Source organism: Leptonotus elevatus, chromosome 11 (assembly GCF_054856555.1).
Source record: "Leptonotus elevatus isolate MCC_2025b chromosome 11, RoL_Lele_1.0, whole genome shotgun sequence".
Classification (NCBI taxonomy): Eukaryota; Metazoa; Chordata; class Actinopteri; order Syngnathiformes; family Syngnathidae; genus Leptonotus; species Leptonotus elevatus.
The window spans coordinates 7,980,772-8,002,073 of NC_141249.1; the positions used below are offsets into that span (position 1 = coordinate 7,980,772).

Genomic DNA, 21,302 nt, shown 5'->3' on the forward strand with positions numbered 1-21,302 from the left:
GTCACCCATGTGATCTGAACTGTCATTAACTGCAGAAGTGGAAGACCACTGAACGTTTGCGGAAACCACTGCCAGCTGCGAATTACATCATTGCGTCCAATGGCTTCGTTCCCAGTTCCCACTTCTGACTGACACCCACCGCCCGAATTGATTTAGTCTCCACCAATAGACTGCGAAGCTCCCTCCTCCCCTCTGCTCCCCTCCCACCAGTCACATGGAGGTGAACAGTGACCCGTCTCTCTCTCTCTGCTGGTTTGGGTGCTACAGACTAGTTAGTCACTCTCGTTTGCTCCCTGCACACGCACATGAAATTACTCTTGCGTTTGAACTACGTTTCAGGTGGAAACTGGCTATCAAACGGCAAGCTGTTGAAGTGGCAGTATTTTTAGACCGGCGGAGCGTGCAGCGATGAGTGTTCGGAAGTTGAAGCCGGCAGTTAACGCGAGTCGTGCCGCTCTGTTCTGAGAGGAGCCGCCTCTTGCGGCGTGTCCGGCAAACATGAAGTCCAGACGGGATAAACTCAAGATCCCCTCTTTGACTCTGGAGTAAGTAACCTTTTCATTCACCCCCCCCCCCCCCCCATCTTGTAAAAGTTGTAGATATAGGAATATGGATTGTCGTGTTGTGAGCAGATGTCTTGTAAATATTTGGGGAAGTCACACGAAGTGGACCTATACAACTACAGCTGCTTTAATTTCTGGAACTGATTACACTAACAATACACACTCGTTAATAATACACTATTGTATGGTGATAGTACATAATACCAAGTAAAAACAAAATAAAACCTGAAACCAAAGATTAGGAATCTGGAATGACGTCATGAAATGGAATGAAAACAAAGGCTTACAATGAACGAGATACCACACTTATTAAGCCAATGTGGTTAATATGTCATTTAAAGTAAATTTTGGAAGAAGAGGTTTGTGTCTTTTTAAAAAGTCTTACTCTTTTACTGCTCTTAAGTCAAATTTTTACTACTCTAACCAAAATTTTGGTATAGTGTGAATTTTTCCACCATATGATCTTGTATCTCATTGTCTCACTCCTGTGTGGCTTTGTTTATTTTCTCACCCAAACATTCCTGCATGAATCACGCATACTCTGCACAATAAGGTTCCTGTTATTTGTCTCCATATTTAGAGAATATATATTAAAAAAAAATATATATATATATATACACACACACACACACACTGCTAAACTGTAATTAATGTCTCGATAAAGTACATAACAGCGTTAATCGCCGACTCTTCCAGCACATTAAATGTAGCATCTATTTGGTGGGAAGTGACTATGAGTGGGGGTTGTGGAGCGGCTGCGTACCTGCTGCCTACTAGATGCTGATCCATAAGACGTAGGATCTTAGGAATCAATCTGCCTCCCCAGTGGATGATCTCAGTTGAGCATGCGCCATTTGTTTTCATTGTCTTTTTAAGGCACCGGGGGAAGGTATCGCACTCATCGAGCAGAGAGGGAGTGACTGGATGATCACAGATGCACAGCAAAATGTGCATATATTTCATATGTGTTTTTATTCAGTCTTTGGATCATGATTAGTGTGCAGCTTTTCTCGAATCAAATCTTTCTTGAGAAATGGCCATAAAAAAAACTTCTGATGTGAAATACAATGACACTGACATTATGCGATAAGCTTCCTCAAAATGACGAACATAACCGCTCTCCTTTTGCACTACATTTCCATCAGTGATCGAAACACTTGCGCCAATTTGTGCCATTCTAATGGAATGTTACCAATGACTCAGTGAAGGCTTTTTTTTTTTACGTACTACGATTTTCTACTTACAAGGACAGAAGTGCTGACAAAATGAAAACAACGTGATTCATCTGCGAGGCACATTGAAGGGCTTTCGTTATGGGATCTCAAAGAGAATTGTGTGTAGACGAAACGTAGCACAATGAGCTGTGTAATTCAAATCCAGCCTATAGAATGTGTGTGCAAGTCCCAACATCCGCTCTGCATTACTATGACAACATGTTCATTAGTGTTTGTGACTGAGAAGCCTCTGCAGCTCTGAAATCGTTCGGAAAACAGCACAGGGTCAGTGTCAGGGTGATGTGCGCCTTTTGGAGGGGGGATGGGGGAGGGGGGGAGGGGGGGGCTGAGCTGAGCTGGCACATTTCAAGGCGCATTTCATGATGCACCCTGATAGGAAACACTGGGTGGTAAACATGTTGAATGTGTGATGTGATGCCAGTTCAATATGTCATAAAGTACATCTTGCATCATCAAAGCTTGCATCAGATGCTTGCTTAAGTTTTGGTCAATGACACGTTATGCTGGGTGTGTTGCCATATTGATGAATGGTGACATCCGCGGTGAAAGAAAGGGCAAAGAAAATGTGGCCTGTAAACTGCACACTTGAAACAGAAACTAAAGGTAAGCGGAGCTACATTGAGTTTAGTTGGATGCACATGTTAACATTGGATAACTGCGTTAGCGTCTGATAAGTGGCGCATTCTTGATTGCTTGGTGAGGTTCTGGATGTGGGGGGGGAGTATTTGTGTTGGCACGGGTACTGCCGGCCCCTCAAACAGGCCACTTTCAGAAAGACAAAGGGTGTATACAGTGTTCTCTGGTTCTTAATCCTTGAGTTATTTTGACGGACTCCTGTGAACTGTTTTAAACGGTGAACTAAAATCCACAATATGTCTCATTTAAATTGCATAGTGACTTGGCAACATTTGCCCACTCCTCTTTACTGTGCTCCAAATGTGTCAGGTTGTGCGTACGTTTGTTTTCAAGTAAGTCATGCCATAGATTTTAAATTGGATTTTTAAGTTCGGGGTGGGCCATTTTAAAATTTTCTATGTCTCAAAGCGACTCTAGTGTTTTTACGTGTATTTTCTCAAAAGCCGTTTGTGAAGTTTAAAAAAGTCAACAGGTGACAGTGTCACAAGAATGTGGGAAAAGTTGTCCTAATTTGTTGAAACCACAATTGCAAAATGTATGTATGGCATTAAGGCTGAAATTATTTTTTTTCTCTTTGCGGAGCAGTTTTGCAAATCAATGATATTATTTGATGAGCAACTTTATAACTGTGTAGAGCATTTTTTTTTGCAGTTTAATCCAAGGGACCTGAAGCAAGCAAGGGTTTTATTAAACAATGAAAAAAAGACAATATAAGGAATAAAAAAATTTTTAAATACAAAATCAACAGTTTATTTCTTAAATTCACATTGTGTATAGCAGCAAAATGTATTTTATTGTCTGGAAGCAAAGCTAAATTGATTTTTTTTTAAAGATAAGATTTGCTGTAATGTAATATTTAAAGCATTTTGCAGACCTCAAAAGTCACAATCAAAGCTTACGATTGTATTGTGAAAACCAAAAATAACATTATTAATATACTTTTATCCTTGTAGGACACACTGTATGTTATACACAGTAACAGAAGTTGTTTCATTTCCGGTTCCAAATCTGTTTAGCAAGTATGATTTTCTCTCCAGAGTTCAGACACTCATTAATTTGCTTGCTATTTGGCTGTTCAAAGTTAGACCTAATCACCCAAACATTTAATTCTGGTGCTAAACACGCTTGTCGTGTCTATTTCAGGTTAGATTAGCAATTAACGTGTCTTTTCCGTCTTTTCTTGTTATCCGTTTGTGATCATTCTACTTGTCCAAAATGTAGCTCGTGTCACCATGGAGGTGACGATTTCTGACTTAGGAGCGACTCCACCAAGTGTTTAGGCGCACTAGTAGCTAGTTCAAGCTCGTTGTAATAGCCAGCTGCTAGCTAGCATAGAGCAGTGGTTGTCAATTTTTTTTCCCGTGACGTACCCCCTGTGAAATATTGTTTTCCAAGTGCTGTGCCATTATTATCTGATTTTTTATTCTTATTTTTTTAACTTTGGAACTCGATTTGTGTGGTCTCTTGAACTATTTGGGAATACTTGTTTTTTCAGAAATATTTACATATATTTTTGAAATATATTTTAATTAGGGGTGTCAGGTGATATTTTTTTTTAATCATAATTAATTGCATGACTTTAATGGTTAACTCACGATTAATCACCATTTTTTAAAATCTGTTCTAATTTTTAGAATAAAATGTACAATATTTTCCCCCCAAGTTTTCATACTCTTGTTAACATAAAAGTGGATTTTTTTTAAACTAATAGAAATATGACTGCATCTTTTAGTCATTGATACAGTAATTTCATGATATTTCATAAAATTTAGTTTAAATTAAAAAGATGGAGGGTACAGCACTGTACTGTAAAAATGATTTGTGTTGAAGTCTTTTTTTCTGCCACTAGATGGTATAATTGCATTTGTAAGACATTGGTGACAGCTGTATTTATATTTTCATATTAAGAGCTGTCTAATCTTGAAGTAACTTTTTGTATTTTTTATTGTAAAATACAACTTGACCCCATTTTGAAATGGATGTGTCTGCTTCATTGCGGCTGGAAAAATTCCCCAAGTAAGGGGCGGTCATTAATCGCACGTTAAAAAATGAGTGGCGTAAAAGGAACTTTATTTAAGTTAACTCAAAATTAACACACACATTTTGACACCTCTAATTTTAATATCTCACGTACCCCCAGGGGTACACACGTACCCTCATTTAGGAAGCACTGGCATAAAGCTTCCCTTGACCGCCGACTACCCGCGGTTGGTGACATAAGTGAACTTTGTTGGAACCGTCCACGGATCAGAAAAGTTTAAAAATCTTGGATTTGCACTTTTGCTATTAGATGTGTTTTGATGAGGTACAAAATCCTGATTTTGTCTCGCAAACTGCTTATTTCACTGAACTCCTAATATTCATCAACAAATTCTATAATAAACAATGTGTACTAGACAAGCAGCACTAGCCATTATGCTGTACATAATGTGTTAACTGGTCCAGCGTTTTAAGACCAGTGTAGTAATCTCTTCAACCATTTCTTGCCTTTCAGTTTATCACCCACTTATCAGAGCCCAACTCTCCTGAGCCCGTGCAGCCCCTGCAGCCCTTGCAGCCCCTTGCAAACCCTTCACCCCTGGAGGTAAGACGACCAGGTCACATACTGCTGTGAGCGTGAAGTACGATTCATGACATGTGGGGGCTTTGTCTAAAAGCGTCTTCCCTTCCCTTCCAGTGATTTCTGCCAAAAGAAAAAAGCTTGTCAACTTAACAGTTGTTTGAGAGGCCTCTAGCTTGAAGACTAGACATCTAAAATGAATTCCCTCCCATGCTGGTATAATACTGATTTGTAGCAGAGGTAGTGTCATGTTGCTTTGCTGTGACTGCAAGCTGCAAAAACTTAAGAGTTTAATATCACAGTAGTTGGATTTTTTCGTGTCAATTGACGACACAACATACCACAACAATAATGTGGTTCTCTCTGTATTTTAAGAAGCTCCTGCTTTACCAGTTAAGCTCCATCCAGTTATTAGTTGTCTAAGTCGGTGGGTTGCTTGGCAACGGCGATAAGAGCTCTGGAGGAAGGCAACACTGCAAACAGCGACGTTTGCATCCGACATGATTCTGGATGTGTGAGCAGCGCTTGGCTATCACGCCACACGATGAGCAATACAGAATCGTGATTTTTTTTTCTTTTTCTTTTTTTATGTTAAGCAATTGGCCAAAGCCAGTTTTGCATCACCTTATGACACATCAACAGCATGTCAGATTGCTCATTTGTTGACATCATCCTTCAAAGCGTATCACATCCAACCTGCTGTGCTTGTTGCTCATTCTCCTGTGTCAAATTGAAAATTCAATGTGGGGGGGAAACCCTTGTTAGATGAATTTTCTATCACATTCCATAAGACGATAGCCCCGTTATAGTGGTTTGCACATCTTCCGCACACTCGGTATCGGTTTCAATTCCCAGCTTCCTGTGCTTGCACGGATTTTCTCTGGGTACTCAAGCTTCCTTCCAGATTCCTAAAAATGTGCATGTTGGGTTAACAGTAGACGTTGGGTGTGTATGGTTATTTGTAATATATACCCTCTAAAAATAGTTGGGTCAAAAATAACCCAACTATGGGTAAAAAATGGGCCGATCCTCTACTTGGGTCAATTTGACCCAACTTTGAGTCAAGAAATGGGTCTTTTAGTGTAAAACAACTCTTAAATATTGGTCAGATCCTTTATTTGGTCAAAATATTGGGCCAAAAGTTAGGTCAAATTGTCCCGTAAAGTAGATCGGTCCATTTTTTACTATCCATAATTGGGTTTCTTTTGACCCAACTGTTTTTAGAGTGTAATATGTACATACATTGACTGCTGACCAGTCCATCCATGGTGTACTCAGCTTTGCAGTCAAAGATGGAATGGCTCCAGCTCACTCATGACCTTAAATTAGGACAAGCAGTCTAGTAAATAGATGGAAAATATTCATTGTTCATACCAATAGTAAAAGATAGCAGACGAAAAGCATATTATGCTGTAATCGTGCTTATATTGTTCATTTGCAAATGTATCTCACTGTACCACTGTAGCGCACACACACGGAAATAATTACGAATCAAGAACTCGTAAAGTATCAAACAAAGACGACTGCATAGTTTTTCAACCAGCATGTGAAAATAAATGTCACTGTGGTTTAAGTTCAGTTTCACTTCCACAGACTGTAGAACAGCACTACATTTTTCTGGTCTCTTTTGTTCCTGTGACATGACAGCAGTAACAATGACAACAACAAAATGCCTAACAAAGAAAAACAACCAAAGAACTGCTCTCTTGAATTAATATAATCATAAAACAAGAACAGTCGTATTAACATGAACAACAGAGCAGGGGAGTGGAGCCATTTCATTTTTTTATATAGTTAATCCCTGTTTATCACCGGGGACAAATTCCAGACCCAAATGTAAAAGGTGAAAATCCGCGATATGGCGTCTTATTAAAAAACACTTTAGCTTATGAAACGCAGATTTAAAAGTATACTTGTCAGCCAGTTGTCAATTTCTTGCTCGCAGAGTTCTCCAAATTAGAGTCAAAGCATGATTGCTTCATGGTGTTAATCTTTTCCAGTTGAAGTTTTTTTGTAAAACGGACTCGTAAAACTATATCTTAATGCTAATCTATAGCACAAAACGCCATAGACAGCATATATAAAATAATAAATAAAATTTTCAAATCATTGCTACTTTAACACACAGACAGCAACAGGTATACAGCAATGCTCACAGGCATATACTGTGTTATCTATGTTCAGTAGCAACAATGACTATTATTGTAGATTAGGAGGGGACCTTCTCTGCCTCATCTTCCTGTTAACTCATTCACTGCCATTGACGGCTATAGATGTCAAAAATGCATTTGATCTATGTCTATTAGTTTAAAAATGTTCCCACTTTTGTTAACAAGAGTTATGAAAACCTATAATTTTTTTATTGTATTAGAACAGATATAATTTTTTTTATTAATCGTGAGTTAACTAGTGAAGTCATGCAATTAATTACGATTACAAATTGTAATTGCCTGATGCCCCTAATTTGTAATAACCTTTTCTTTAAAAAAAAAGATTATAAATAAATAATTAAAATTATTTTATTATTTAAAAAAATAAAATAAAAGTTTATTAAAAATTAGGGGCGTCAGGATTTTTATCGTAATTAATCGCATGACTTCACTAGTTAACTCACGATTAATCACAAATGTTATATCTGTTCCAAATGTTCAAAAAAGATCTAGGCTTTCATACTCTTGTTAATAAAAGTGGGAACAAAATGTTAAACTAATAGAAATAGTTAAAATTAATTTATGAAGTCTATAGCCGTCAATGGCAGTAAATTAGTTAATTACATTGCATCTCTTCCGGTAGGTTGCAGTACTGCCCGGCATGTTGTGGCACAAGCAAATGTGAATTCAGACTTGACTGTAGACTATAAAGACCTATAACCCCACATTCATAAATTCACCTATTTTGAGTTTTTTTTTTAAGGAAAAAAACCCACACACAATTTCGTTGGCATATTTTTTTAATGAAAATGAAGCAGAGTTACACCCAGTGGAGCGGAGAAGAAGATAAAGCACGTGGTAAACAAACAGGTTTTTATCAAAACTAAGGGTTTCAAGTGACCTTTTTCCACGGTGGCACCAAATGTGCATAACAAACAGCAAGAGCCACTGCTCTTGCCTGTAGCATTGCCTTCAATATCAGTCCAGGAGGCTTGCAATAGAGATGAAGAATGACACAAGTGACATTTTTCATCATGAAGGTGTGAGTAATACGTCATAGTTGTGACCCTGAGTATTAAAGCAATCGAAATGGTAAACTGTATTAAATGCCTGATCAATTACAGGAAAAAAAAATGCGATGATTCATTTGTTAGATAATTGTCAAAAATATTTTAAGGATGTTATCTAGCTCAGGAAATAGGACAGTTTTCTCAAATTCACCCTTTTTGGTTAATGATTTTTTTTTTTTAAATGCAGTTCATAGATATGGAAGGCCGTATGAGTGGGTTTGCCTTCGGCCCAAATGACTAAATACACCACTGTTTGTAAGCCGGTTATTTTTCAGAATTATGCTGTAAAATGAGTTAGGTATAGATGTGTAGGTGTTTAGTGATCACAGTTTGTGGTATACAGTATTATACAGTTTGCGGTTTAAACTATGAATAAATGAATAAATATATAGGGTGGAACAATTGTAACCAAATTTAAAATCAACATCACAATGCAGTGTAGTGGAAAATAATTTTCAAATCACAAAAGCTGCAATGTATATTTCATTTATTTATTGTGTCTAGATAAGGTCAGTGCTTAAGCGTGCATATCATCCATTTTTCCAAACCGCTTATCCTCACGAGGGTCGCGGGCATGCTAGAGCCAATCCCACCTGTCTACGGGCATTGTTTCATGAAACATGAAAAGATGTGAAGTGATTAAAGCCAAAGATTTGTTTGCATTATTGTTGTAGTTTGGCTTATGATTGACATATGTCTACATTTGGTAAAATTGTGTGATGTTGTAGTGAATGCTTAAAATGCTGCAAGTCAAAATGTAGAATAAGTTAACAAGTGAAGTAGATAAACGTCTTTCATATAAAATGATGGTTCATATGCTTTTATTTTTGTGTAAGCCTAATGTATAAGATCCAAATATTTATGTATAATACATCTAATATTGTTTATTGTATTACAGATGAATTTATTGTTTGTGTTTGTTAAAAAAATATACATGGGTCCTGGCTTGGGGCGTTCATAGCGATATCGCTTTTTGATTCTTCAATGTCTTCCCATTGTGAAGTAGAATTCAGTAAGCGTTGGATTTTAATGTTGTTCAACAAATAATAGGGAACGTGAGCTGGGCTTTGACTGCCGTGAGCCAGGTTTGTTTTTCAAGTTAGCCAGGAAAAAAATAATTGCTTATTATATCGCAATTGCAATATAAGCAGACAATTCGGGGGGTTCACTCTTCGCGGTAGGGCTAGCGAAGTCATTAACCCCCGAGATACACTCATAAGAGCACATTACGTACAATAGACAGGTATTCATGTATGTATACTTAGTTTGTGCAGTGTCTGTCATCAAAAAAATGTTGTAGCTTTGTCGCAGTGAAGTTAAATTGCCCAAAATATAAAAGCGTTTGACGTCAAAGTCATTTATGATGCTATCATTGTGTCTGGTTGACGCTTTTAAACTAAGGCAGCATTGGAAGCCGGAGTAACCGAGCAGAACTTGAACGCAGCATCAGACTCCAGGTTCCCTCACACGGATTCACACAACCAGCAGCGTCTGTTGGCGACCCGCTGCTCGGTGGTCTGCGTTGTCCAGCAAATACACCGTCATGGGCTTCATGTTTTGGGCACAATACCGCAGTTCGACAGCGAACCAGAACATGTAAGGAGCGTCGAAACCGCTTTGAATCGTACTGCACGCGGCAGACGTAATCGGCGTTGAATACAAAAGGAGCCGCCGAAAGAGAAACGATGGTTGAGAGACTAGAAGAGGACCTCCAGTCCAGTGTACAGACAATCTCACAAAACTTTTAAGGTTATGAAAGAGAAGCATCAAGTATGTCGGACCCAAGTCAACCGAGCCAGAACAAGTCCCATTTTGTTCCCGAAGCCTTGCTGAAGCGCTCAAAAAGGTTAGTTCACAGGAGTTCGGAATTTACGTCTTGAACTCAAGGTAGTTTTTACACTCTCGGGTCGTTGTTTTTTAACGACTTGTATGTGTTGTAGCCAATGTAGGAAAACACATTTATTTACTTATTTTGTTGTCCCTCGCGCCTAGATATGAAATATTTGCTGAGAGCTAAATGCTCAAACGTTAATCCCACGTTTGGTGGACGCGAGTTGAAGCTTTTGTCTGGGATAGAGCTGTTTACGAGTACCGTGGAATAATTTGACCAGTTAGCTGACTCTTGACATTGATATGTCAATTTGACACTATACTGTAGTACACTTCTGTTGGGGTGAGGTTTAACATTACACAGCAGCTCAACAGTAAATCATCCTTAATTTAGGCCAACGAGATGTCGGCTACAGACAGTGACTGTGGATGTCAGACTCTTATCCTGGCAGTTTCTCTACAATGATGGCTGACAGCCTATAGTTTGTTCTTATGTAGTGTTACAAACTCATAATAAACACAAAACCTGCTGGGCTCATCGAATGTGGCCTGGCCATTGTTTATGTTTTACAATACTGATCACTTTGTTTACCCTGGAAACACACACAATGGTGATAAAAAGACACCCATTGGGGGGGGGCTTATTTTTTTAAATATTTTTTTTACCGTTGTAATTATCTCAAGTAAATGTATAGTAAAGTGTAGTGAGACACAGGTTGTTTACTATAGTGTTCATTATTGTACTTGACTATCTATTTCAAGGCCAAGGTGCCAAAAAGTTAGTCAAGTATCAGGCAGTATGAATGCAATTAAGTAATTGTATTCTTGTACGGGTGGACCAGAAATGAATGTTTACTTGACTTTGACACACCAACACATTGTTTACTCAGATTTTATTTTGGGGTACACATATGTAGGAATGTATAGTATTGTTCATCCCAGTGGAACATCTGCTAATGGTGGCGTTTATGGCCCAAATTTGCCCGTTTTTAGAGCAGGGGGATTATATCCTCCCTCCCTGTACGCACATGCACAAATCAGTCTCGGACATCTGCAGCTCAAGCTGGGCCCGCTGCTATCGTTGCACCCACTCCCATCAGCCTTGAGTCTGTTGACAGGAGGTTCCTTCTTTGTATTTTGGCTCTCATTAGTTATCCCTCCTACTCTCTAAGGCCATAGTAGTGTGTCATGAATTTGCCTGCAGATTACAGTTGGAGTTACGTAAATGGTCCTCCAAGCAGATCTGCTCCACGGGTGGAAATAATCTCATGGTTTGGTTCAACGTTTTGTGGATGGCACACACACAAAAAATCCCCCAAATTCATGGAAACTGGATGTTGTATGTTGGGTAACCCAGATATAACGTGGTCACATTGTGTCACCTTTACCTAAAAAAACAACCAATTACACAAAAATTTGTGGACACAGTGTTGATGGCTAAGAACAGGATAGTCATCACCATCACTTCATCATCATCACCATTCCACATCAAATGCTATTTGATGTTATGACATACTCAGTGTACTGCCAAAGGCCCGATCTTAGTGGATTGTGGCTACTTCCGAGGTCAGATCTGGTTAATCCATGCCGTGTCATTACTGTCATTCAGTTTTATACTACAGCTGTTATATGCTCACAAATACACAAGTTAACACAAGCGTTACATAAGAATTGTATTTATGGCGGATAACCAAGGTCAAGATGATTACACAAAGGTTTCAGAAATGCGCAAGGTTGTTTTTACATGAAGTGTTTTAACAGTCGCCAATCTGTTTAGATCAGATTGTGGTAGATATTGAAGGTGTCCACAAAAATACCCCCAATTTTAAACACATTTCGTTTGAACTTTATTGTAATATTCGGTCACACTTAGTAGCTACATATGCATGATGATCTCATACAGTTTCATATGGTATATAATAGCATTACAGACTATGAGCTCTAGGGCTGCACGATATTGAGGAAACATGCGATATAGATATTATTGCAATATTTAACATGTACCTAAATAAATAACATCTTTATTACCAAAAGAAAGAATAAAATAAATCATGTGGAAAAATAAGCAAGATCAATGTATTCTTAGTTAACTTATTGTAATTACCCTAGATAATGTTGAACTATTGGATGGTGATGCACATTTAAGTTTGCGTCTGACTGGTCAAATTCACACACTTCCATATGAAACATATTGCATGTCTTTGCGATAGGCATATTGCATGGGCCCATATCGCGATAATCAATATTTTTTCCGCCCAGCCCTAATAAGCTCCACCCTGCAAACATTGATGAAATAGTCTGTCCACTCTGTGCAGCATATCCAGAGCCACCATGTGTACTTAAGTGTTACCATTTTTCAAGTCATCTAGTGCTGCAGGAAGTGGGGGTACATAAGCCTTGCTCTATTGAAAGCTGTCACATGTAATTTGGTCCCATGACGTTGCAGGCCACTTGCAGAACATCTGATTTATCTTATCCAGCATGGGCTATAGGACTGAAAGTAAAATACAACATTGTTATGGAATCTATGGAAGCCATCTTCGTCAATATAGATAAATTGGTTTAGGGAGAGCGTTATGAAAATAGTCTTTTTATGGACACGCACTTAGTACGAAACAGTTGTCCCATCCCAACATTATCTACTTTACGTTGAAGAAATACGTTTCTATTGTAATTCTTCTTTGTGACCAACTTTGATTGCTGCGTATTGAGAGAAATGACTTGTTAATTTCCCCCCTGTTCTGTTTGTGCTCCAGCTGTCGCAACAACAACAGGAAGAGTCTCTGTGTCGGAACGCCATCACCCACTTTGTCCCGACCCCTCTCCCCCCTCTCAGTCCATACAGGTAAGAGCCATGCTCGGACTTGCAACAGCAGCCCAAACACTGAATTTGCCATTCAGGTCTATGTTGGGGTTGATTTAGACTTAGTTGTCCTAAAACTCTGATGCGGACAATTATGAGTGTTTGTGAAACCAAAAAAAACCTCTTCTTGTTTTGAAGTGAATTGAGCAACAGTAACCAACATATTTTCGTTCACTACACAAGACTCCAAATCAACATTAAGAGTTAGCTCACCAAGCAGTTCAGTTCCATTCACCACATGTGGGTCAGTAAATTCTTAGCGGGGTTGGATTTCTCATTGTGTTGGATAGTTGAATGCCGTAGGCTGCGTCAGCTACATAAATAGTGTGACATCATTATGAAACAGGTTGTTACTCACCAAATGACTTTGAGAAAATCATTGTTTGACAAGATAGTCACACATTGTTACTTTAAGGCCAAAACGTAGAACAAGTGATGAGTAGTATTGCTCTCTTGTAAAACAGGATCCAGTGAGGTGGCTTCACGGTTCTTAATTCACTATTTTCTGTAAGATGAAGCAACGAACCACCATCAAACACATACACAACAACACAACACAACACAACACAACACAACACATTGTTGCAATTGACTTGCTTAACTCACAGGGCAGTTGTGTGTTGGTGGCAGCAGGTGGTTTGTTGTTGAACCAGTCCAATGCCTTTTTCGTAATTTGAGCTCAACAGGATTGACTAATCTCTGCTGCTCAACATGTAGGCAGCCAAACTATTTAAAAACATTTTGATACGCACGCTCGAAATGAGCACCGGCTCCGGTTTCACACCGCTAAGATCTTGTTTCCTTTCTTAAGGTTGTCCTGCATGTTGCCTTGGATCCCCTAATGGCTTCCCAACAACTTGCATGTCACATGTCCTGATGATAAATACAATGTCCTGACAAACTGGGAAGCAAATTACGAGCTTCAGCTCAAACCCTCTACAGAATTCACATTTCCACATGTTAGAATCACAACTTTTAGGTGTGTTATAAATAAGCACATCAGCTATTTCATGAAACCGGAGTATGAGCTCACAAGATTAGTTCGTAAGCTCTCTGGCCCACTAATAAAACTTTTGCTATTGTTTACAAGGCACAAACCAGTTAGCCTGCATTTACTAATAAATTAATTTAATTATTAAAATAAAACAGACACATGTACCTTGTCTGTGGTAATTAAATATTTATGAACAAAACCAGCTGAGGACCAACAAGTTCTCCCTGATGTTTCGTTATTTGCAAGCACCCTCTTGCTGAGCATTTACGAGTTGGCGTATGTGCTGCCCAAATTGCCTGAGAGTAGCAGAATGTTTTCAGACCACACAAGAATATTTCCTATGGAGGATTTCTGCAACTGGCACTCCACTGAAATACCATGTTTTGTTTGCTTTTGTACTAGACAATTAAAGCTTCGTGTCACACTTTAATAAGACACCGTCTTGTAAGAACTTGTGCTGTGGCTTCTATAGACTGCCAATTAAACATGATTGTACTTTGGGAAGGCTTAAAAGCAAAGCAAGAAGAGACTTTTAGCTATATTGATTTAAAAATGAATTATTGTTTAAAAAAAAAAAGTAAAAAAATGTAGTAGCCCCTTTTACACTGCCTGTAAAAGCCTTTACCGAACTCACTGTTCTGATGTTGGCTGGAGGGCTCAGTTGTTGGCACCGCTGGTTTCGGAAGTTTGGGACAATATAAACAGTATATTCACTATAAGGTATACATTTTGCCGAAGGTAGAGATTTGGAGTTTTTGACTGTACCGTCTTAGCGCGGTAGCACATGTTAATGACGTCATCGCATAGCGCATGTTTATGATGTCATTATATGGCGCATGCTGATGACGTCGTCGTATCTGCATCCCGGCCTTGCGCACGGCTCGCGCTCACTGTAGCAAATAGGAGTAAAAAATTTTTTTATCACAAGTGGTTCATGAAGCTTCATTTTCCATCACTATTTGCAACTATTTCAGTCTCTTTGTGTTATATAAAACCTAGATTTGTGCTGTTTACAATGAACACTTGTGCATATCGGTGGCCGCTAATTATCGGCAATTATCGACCAATTTGACGTCATACAGATACCAGATAATAAAGAAATCTGCCGATAATAATAGACATGCCACGTTGGTCCATCGATTGTGGTTGTTGCTCAACTTGTGCCCAACTACTCAACGACTCCCCTCTCCTATGGTAGTGTCGTATATTTGTGACATCATAATGCGCGCAACCTTGTGTTCACAGGAGATGCATCATGGCGACATGGTAGTCGCCAGTGTGGGCTTTCTTTACTGTCCTGTTATGGAAAATAACTATTTCACACATATTAACATCACAAGTTTATACTGTATTTTCTTGAACAATGGGCTCTTCACTTGTACATGAAGCAATATCAAAGTGACCTTGACTGATAAGCCTGCAAGAACAGACTGCTTGCTTTCCTGTCTAGCTGACCCTCCCTTTCTCCTCACAAAACCTAACCAGGCTGCATAAAAATCTTCTCATGATAATTTACTGTACACACTCACAGATCGCTTTTTGTAGACTGATTTGTAAGACTTGTCAAATATAAAGAAACCCAAAAGACAAATTGTTTTCCAGACTGTTTTATCATCTCGCCTAACTGCTGAAAATTCCACAACACTCCCCAAAATGTTACCATGGGAGTTTTTTGTTGCATTTTGAAAACGTGACTGTTTTGTTTTGGCAAACTCAAAATGAGTTACTGGTTGTCTTTGAAGCAGAGATCAATAAAATTCAGCTTCATGGTGCTTTACACAACGTTCCGATGTATTTGTACATGTTAGCCTTATAGTGGGACTCAAAAGTATATTTGTATTCAAGTTAATTTTGCAAACAATTATCGACTTACTCTTCAATCACTAAAATCAGCACTTTGTAAATTATCGGTTTATCGTATCGGTTGAAAATAGCATTATCGTGCATCCCTAGAATACTTGCTCTAAGCCAGTTGTACTGTTTTCATTTAAAATATCAGCAATATTTTTTTGTTTGCACTATTTTGCACCAGATAGTGCTGACTTTTAATTTTGATTCGAGGTTTGCACAATAAATGTTGTTATCCAAAGTAAATGTATTCTTTCATTGTTTGAGAAAAAATATATATTTTTATCTTCTATAAAGGATTATGTAAACAAGTAAGCAAATTATTTATAAAAACAAACAAACAAAACACTTTAGTCTAAAGCGTGATATATACCGTTACCGTGAAGGGAAGCAGTTTATACCGTGATAAAAATTTTGGGCCATATCGCTATGGATGCTATGCACAAGAACAGAAGAACCTGTAAAGTTTTGTGGGGCTTATTGTGAAATGTATAACCTTAGTGGCGCTCAAATTCAGAAGTTCCACCATACCATTTTGAAAGTCATCATAATTACACTCAATTTTAATGTTTGGTTCATGGGACAAGAGTCTGTGTCTGAAGAACTTGTTGATTTGTCGCTAATTTAGAGTGTGATGATAATTTTAGGGTGGCTAGTTTCTTAATCAACAATATTGTTGACATTCCACTTAATGCTACGAAGCAGCTGCATTCACTGGAAAGTCTTGGGAGTCAAGTCTCCTCATGCCAGCAGTGTGCGGATGTGTAATCTGCCAAGGATTATCTCATGACAGAGTGCAATCAGTCCCTAATCGCCTCCATCTCTTGGATTCAAAATGATGCCCAGCCCAACCCCTTTTAGTCTGGTCTGTCTGACCCCCGCTCACCAATTACGGCTATTCATAAGAGGCTCTGGAATGTTTGGCAAAGTAATACCAAGATGATGTTGTATCATTCAGAAGAGCGTGTTGCTGTTGTGATTGAGGGTCTGTGCATACACATGAAGCCACCTAATATGTTTATTACAGACATGCAATCATTTGCAGTATCTTCAGAGTACCTTTAATTATTCCCCTTTGTCACTTATTAATAAATGTGGGAATACAACTCATAGTAACTTGTATCTTTCCTCATTAGCTGCAAGCAGTCCATTGGACAGCCCTCGAAATGTGTCGACCAGTGCCTGTGTCAACTTTCCATTTGCTCGAAGGTATGTCTGCACTTTTTATAATATAATAACTTGCAAATATTGATGTTACAATTTTCAGCAATTCATTTTTGGTTGGTGTAGTTAATGTTAAAAAAATCACTGGTTGGTGTAATCTAAACATTTTCTCAATTGTATCGATGATCAACAAGTTTTATTATTTTAACAGCAGCAAATCCAACAAATTCACCGTTTGCTGCATTATTTTCAAAAAGATCACAGCAGAAAGTGCCCGTTTTAAGTCCCATTGTCTGTCCTTACAAGCCCTGGAGAGTATTTATTTAACAGTTTGAACTCTAGTGACGCAATTAACATGATTGATTAAGAGTCGTTAATTGAAAAATTAATAAGTGTTATCACACTTTGCGGGTCTTCCTGTGAGACTTGGTGTCTGCGAGATACCATGTCGTCTCGTGCATGCAATACCTTTCCGTCTGCCAGATCTTTCAGGCGAGGATGAATGTGTTGCCATTTGTTAGATGATACCCTCAAACCCACTCACACAGCATTCAACCCAGTTCCTATGGCAACATGCTTCTCCTACAAGCATGTGAAGCTAAAAGTGGGATGGCACCTTGAAGCTACTTAACAACAACCTAACAAAAACACAGGAGGGGTTTAGATCATTCATTTGGAAACTAGATGAGTTAAACAAAGAAAACATAAATAAATGTTGGCCTCTGTTTAACACAAATGCCCGGTTGGAATCTAGCAATCCTACATGATAGGAATGGGGCAAGATATTGTTACCAAATTTTTTGTCATGTTACTGTTTACAGATGCTAGATGAATATTCATTCTGGAGTAGCAGATGTCATACATGGATACGCCCTGTGGGAATATACACTTACTGGAGAGTGACTGTGCTTAGTTTGACGCCAATCACTGCTTTGGGGCGGGGGCTACTGCCAGGCATTGCCAAACCTTGTGAAGCTGAAGCCACAATTCATCGACTGAAATACATGGATACTGATATTGGGCACTGCTGTGAATGTACTTATGTCCTCGCCAGTGTCGGCCTTTCTAGCTATTTAAATGCATCACAATCTGTCTTTTACTTCCTTCAAGTTATCTTTTAATTTAATGGGAAAAAAACAATTCACTTTGGCCTGACTTATAAAATAGAAATAATTGCCAAGGAATGTCGCACATTGCATTTTTTCTAGGGATGCACCAAAATGAAAATGGTTGGCCGAAAAATTAAAAATGCTTGGCCGAAAACCGAAACGCAGAAAAACAATTATGCTAATTTTTACTATAATTGCATTTATTATAATTAATTAAAATTATAATATTATTATAAAATATTTAACACTGGCATTTTAACCAAGCACAATATAAATTGAAATGTGCCCACACCGCAGACATTTTGGCTAATGGTACATTAAACACCAAACGAGGGTTGAGCATTTTCTGGCGGTGCGATTGCACCTTTTAGTCTATGTAGTTCGCACAGGCGGGGGCGGGAGCGTGCGGCGGGACAAGGTGCGACGCACTTAAAATCGGCATATTCACATTTAATTTTATTAAAAATAAAAAAATATTTTTTTTCGCACCAGCTAATCTGCTTCGGAAACGGACTGCAAAGTCACACACTAAGCGTCCTGTACAGTTCTGTCGCCACCCGGAGATAGTGGTAAGTGTTTCCGTGTTTAAAACTGTTGATAGCAATAGTGCTAGCATTAGCTAAAGTATTTAGCACGGCCACCAGAATGCAAGTGAAAAAGTGGAAGCGCTCGAGGGGCTCTCATCAAAGAAAAAAAGGAATGGAAGAGTGGCTCACCTGTACTTCAGTACACGGCAGTTCTTTCTTTTTTCGACCCACTTAAATGTTGCACATCAAGCGACGCCCCTCTCCTCCGGTGTGCGCAATGACTTCGGGAGCTGCTGCGACCGACCGGTGCAAACTCGCACGGTTTAAAGCCAGCAAGAAGAAAAGGCGGACACTTACCCCCGCGACCGCTGTTTAATTCAATCAGACGCTTGCTTGCAGCGGTTTTTTGTTTGCGTCACCACAACCTATTTCGGCCATATTCTTTTGGCTTTAATTATGCAGAAAATGGCAAAAATAGCAATTTTCGACCGAAAATTTCCGGTGGCCGAATATTCGGTGCATTACTATTTTTTTTTCTAGTTAAGTTAGTCTGCTCATGCATTTACTTTAACCTGAAATGTTATTTTATGTTGTGTTACCCCTATTTTGCCTTGTCTTTTCTATTTGTGCTCTTATCATAAATTCAAATGTTGCAGAAACACATTCTCTGGGCTTGGTGTTTTGCGATGACAATTTGTTCCTGTTACATAAACTGAAGAATTTTATATGTGGACAAATGCAAAGTGGCAAGGATGGCAACATTGTCAAGATGAATTCCTCAGATGAATGCCAGAGGTCACAGGATCATTGCACAGCTCCGCAGTCTCACTGAAATTCTTTGCTTTTTCTTCTTCTCTTCTCTCCTCTGCCTTCGTCTTAGCCACTTGGCTCGTGCGGACAGGTACCTTATTTTTCTTGTGAGATAGCAACTCTATATACAACGTATACACATTTTAGACATCCTGTGTGAGCACATTATGAGCATATTGTTAACTTCAATTGAAATCCACTATTAGTGTCCAAGCTGCTGTCTTTTGAATAGATTCTGCAGGTGTACCCAATGAAATGGCTGGAATTGTATGTTAAGTTATTACTTGATTTTTTTGTACGTATAACAAACAACCCATTGCATATGTGACAAGAAATGACAAAAACATCAACACGGTGTTTCACATATGAAATGTTAAACAATACTGAATGTGATGTTTCAGAGCTGAGGGCCGAAGATGGTCTCTGGCATCCCTCCCCTCGTCAGGCTATGGAACCAACCCGCCCAGCTCAACTGTTTCAGTAAGTAACTCCCCCACAAAAAAATTGAACCATCCTCTTCTGTTGATACATTTCTAACACCTCATTCAAGCCCAATGATGCATTAATTTATGCCGCTAGGGACAGCAAATGCCAAGACTGAGTTGACAAACGGCAAATTGTTTTCTAGAATCATCTGCTTGAATGAGTCATTGAGCCAGTTTGTTGAACACAGTGTTAGAGGTAATAAGCACAATTTGTGTGGGCCTGTACAGTGTGTGTCAGTGGTGTCCATTTGTGGCCGGCGTCCTTTTTCTTACAGCCTGAAAAAAAAAACTTTTAACAAGGCCTGAAACTACCAGTTAGTTCGACTTGCAAATAAACTATTTACAGCTAAAATAGTAATTATCTCTCTTTATACTGCAATGCCTAATGAATTAAGATATTTCAGTTTCAGAAGCAAAAATGCAAATAATAATGTCTTAATAATTGGCCCATAATAGTTGTATGTGTATGGACTCAGGGTCCCTAACATGTGCTTCTATAATAAGGAACTTCATTGTCGGACCTGGGCACAGACCTAAAGGTCAGTGTGGACAATGGAGCTTATCAGTGTGCCTCTCAGTCCTCTTTATAACATGGCATTAGAAAGAGCCTTCACAGATGAATTAACACTGCCGGCAGTCTACACCACATTCTGTACAGTGTACAATGAGTTTTACACAAGTTTCACTGATGACTTTGATTTTCCATGTAGATCCTCCACAGTTGGATTATCTGCACTTTGGTTTCTTTTTGCTTGGATTTTCCCACACTTGTTTTTAATTTGGCGTTGGCCTAACTTGTCTGAACACATGCTTGTGGTTTTTAGCAGCATTGGCACGTTTGCTACTCACTCAGAGAGATACAATAAGAGTCTTTTACAAAACATCGATAGTACTGAGAACCGTAAATGGTTGGTTGATTATCGACATCATGGCTGATTCTAGTTACATTTTTTAGTCAGCCTGAGATTAATTTCTTGAGCTCTCTGGTTTGTCTGCAGTCCTCTTCATCCTCCCAGGAGCGCCTTCATCAGCTTCCCTACCAGCCAACCCAAGATGAGCTGCACTTTCTTTTCAAACACTTCCGCAGCACAGACAGCATAACTGACGAGGATGGCCGGCCCACGACCGTCATGCGACCCCGCTCTCGGAGTCTGAGGTAGCTCATTAAAATTACTAAGAGTCTGAATGCAAGGGCTTGGTTGGTGTAAATACACTTCTGTGTAACCAGATGAGCCAGATTGTTGCTGCTCAACCTTTTGTTTAACAAATCCACTGGGAAATAACAGACAGGCACATATTACTGCAGCTGCCACATCTACTACAGACCAATCAGAACATGTACTAGCATGTAGTAGGTATGCCTCAAACCAATTTATATAATTCAGATGCCAGAGAAAGGTTAATATGGACACATTTTTGATGTTCTTTCTTTTAATGAATGCGCCTCCCATTAAAATG

The 21,302-nt window shown here is 38.9% G+C and overlaps 1 protein-coding gene across 2 annotated transcripts in view; it reads left to right on the top strand.

The window, feature by feature from the left end:
* The first annotated feature begins 255 nt into the window (after window positions 1-255).
* The window catches only part of LOC147165707 (microtubule-associated serine/threonine-protein kinase 3-like), a 37,937-nt gene continuing 16,890 nt past the window's right edge, over window positions 256-21,302 (top strand). Inside the window, exons 1-7 of one of the 2 annotated variants that reach the window (XM_086088921.1) lie at window positions 256-545; window positions 4,929-5,018; window positions 12,801-12,889; window positions 16,886-16,958; window positions 19,430-19,450; window positions 19,761-19,839; window positions 20,843-21,000. In XM_086088921.1, coding sequence (XP_085945047.1) covers window positions 499-545; window positions 4,929-5,018; window positions 12,801-12,889; window positions 16,886-16,958; window positions 19,430-19,450; window positions 19,761-19,839; window positions 20,843-21,000 — 557 coding nt within the window. In that variant the 5' untranslated portion in view covers window positions 256-498. The remainder of the gene's footprint in view (window positions 546-4,928; window positions 5,019-12,800; window positions 12,890-16,885; window positions 16,959-19,429; window positions 19,451-19,760; window positions 19,840-20,842; window positions 21,001-21,302) is intronic. The other variant, XM_086088922.1, reaches the window with a different exon arrangement.